This window comes from Loxodonta africana, chromosome 2 (genome assembly GCF_030014295.1).
Source record: "Loxodonta africana isolate mLoxAfr1 chromosome 2, mLoxAfr1.hap2, whole genome shotgun sequence".
NCBI classification, from domain to species: domain Eukaryota; kingdom Metazoa; phylum Chordata; class Mammalia; order Proboscidea; family Elephantidae; genus Loxodonta; species Loxodonta africana.
In genome coordinates, this window is record NC_087343.1 from 206,290,517 (window position 1) to 206,292,388 (window position 1,872).

General features: G+C 38.2%; 1 protein-coding gene across 1 annotated transcript; it reads left to right on the forward strand.

Annotated features, from left to right (window-relative positions):
• LOC100667073 (olfactory receptor 2L3-like) lies at positions 1 to 1,247 on the forward strand. The gene has a single exon (XM_003422134.3). It carries the CDS (start codon positions 194 to 196, stop codon positions 1,130 to 1,132), a length of 939 nt encoding a protein of 312 aa, XP_003422182.2. The 5' UTR covers positions 1 to 193; the 3' UTR covers positions 1,133 to 1,247.
• Positions 1,248 to 1,872: the final 625 nt, after the last annotated feature.

Consider the following 1,872-nt stretch of genomic DNA (forward strand, 5'->3'; position numbering starts at 1 on the left):
CTAGAGGTCAGAAAATAAGATTTCTCTTTCAAAGTAGTGAAGTTTAGTCCTTTATTTAAGAGAAGTAAATTTCATGCATAATTCACAGTCTAAATAAACTAAGCATAAAGAAATAAATAAAGCTTGACTTGACTTACTTACCTAGCTTATTTACTATTCTCTCTGTTTTTAGAAAAAAACACATGAATGCCTGATGGAAAATTACAACCAAACATCAACTGATTTCACCTTATTAGGGTTGTTCCCGCCATCAAGGATGGGCCTGTTCCTCTTCATTCTCATCATTCTCATTTTCTTAATGGCTCTGACTGGCAACCTGTCCATGATCCTCCTCATTTTCCTGGACACTCATCTCCACACGCCCATGTATTTCCTACTTAGTCAGCTCTCACTCATGGACCTGAATTACATCTCCACCATTGTCCCCAAGATGGCTTCCAACTTTCTGTTTGGAAACAAGTCTATCTCCTTCATTGGATGTGGAGTCCAGAGTTTCTTTTTTTTGACTTTGGCAGGTGCAGAACCACTTCTCTTGGCATCTATGGCCTATGACCGTTACTTGGCCATTTGTTTTCCTCTTCACTATCCTATCCGTATGACCAAAAGTGCTTGTGTGCTTATGACTACAGGATCTTGGATAATGGGGTCTATTAACTCCTGTGCCCATACTGCATATGCACTCCACATACCCTATTGCCAATCCAGGGCCATCAATCATTTCTTCTGTGATGTCCCAGCCATGTTGGCTCTGGCTTGCATGGACACCTGGGACTATGAGTACACGGTGTTTGTGAGCACTACCTTGTTTCTCATGTTTCCTTTCATTGGCATTACTTATTCCTATGTCCAAATTCTCCTTGCTGTCTACCGCATGCCCTCAACAGAAGGAAGGAAGAAGGCCTATTCAACTTGCAGTACCCACCTCACCGTGGTGACTTTGTACTGTGCACCTTTTGCTTACAACTATCTACGCCCAAGATCACTCCGATCTCCAGCAGAAGACAAGATTCTTGCTGTTTTCTACACCACCATCACCCCTATGATCAATCCAGTCATCTACAGTCTTAGGAACAAGGAGGTGATGGGGGCCCTGAGAAGAGTTATTCAGAGAATATTCTTTGTGAAAGTGTAGACAAAACCTTTTTTTTTTTTTTGAAAGTGTAAACAAAAGATTTTGCATCAGTGTCCAAGCTGCAGGTGCAAATCTTTTCAGGACTGCACAGTCATTATGGAAATATTATTCAAGACCTGAAGACAAGGACTGAATTTAAAGGATTAAAAAAGTGACATTTTACCAAAAAAAAAAAAAAAAAAAGTATATCCTCAGCCCACTGTTTTTACATTTTTTGTGGTGATGATTTTTCCATCAATGTAAATAAACACATTTTCCAATAACTTCTGAATGGTAAGATTTTATTAAAATGTAGAAAATGGAAATGGAAACTGCCTAACTTGAATTTACTATTCAGCATACAGTTCTACTATATTTAATTTATTTTTCAACACAAATAACTTAGGGCAACAGAACTATAAATATTTTAGAATGGAAGCAAGTTGAAAGCAAATGAATCTTAGGTTTATTTCTATTAATTTTTACTTTTAGTGGCTATGAAACTATTCTTATATTCCTAATATTTAGAACTGGCAGATACAGGGAATAGGTAGAGGTTTGCACATGTTTAGAAGCCCTTATACCACTATGGAAATCGTGGTGGCATAGCGGTTAAGACCTACAGCTGCTAACCAAAACATTGGCAGTTCAAATCTACCTTGTGCTCCTTGGAAATCCTATGGGGCAGTTCTACTCTGTCCTATAGGGTCACTATGAGTCAGAACTGACTCGATAGCAATGGTTTTTTCATTTTTTTTATT

What these genes read in the sequence shown, in the direction of transcription:
- LOC100667073 (XM_003422134.3), top strand. Translation starts at nt 194, where the DNA reads ATGGAAAATTACAACCAAACATCAACTGATTTCACCTTATTAGGGTTG.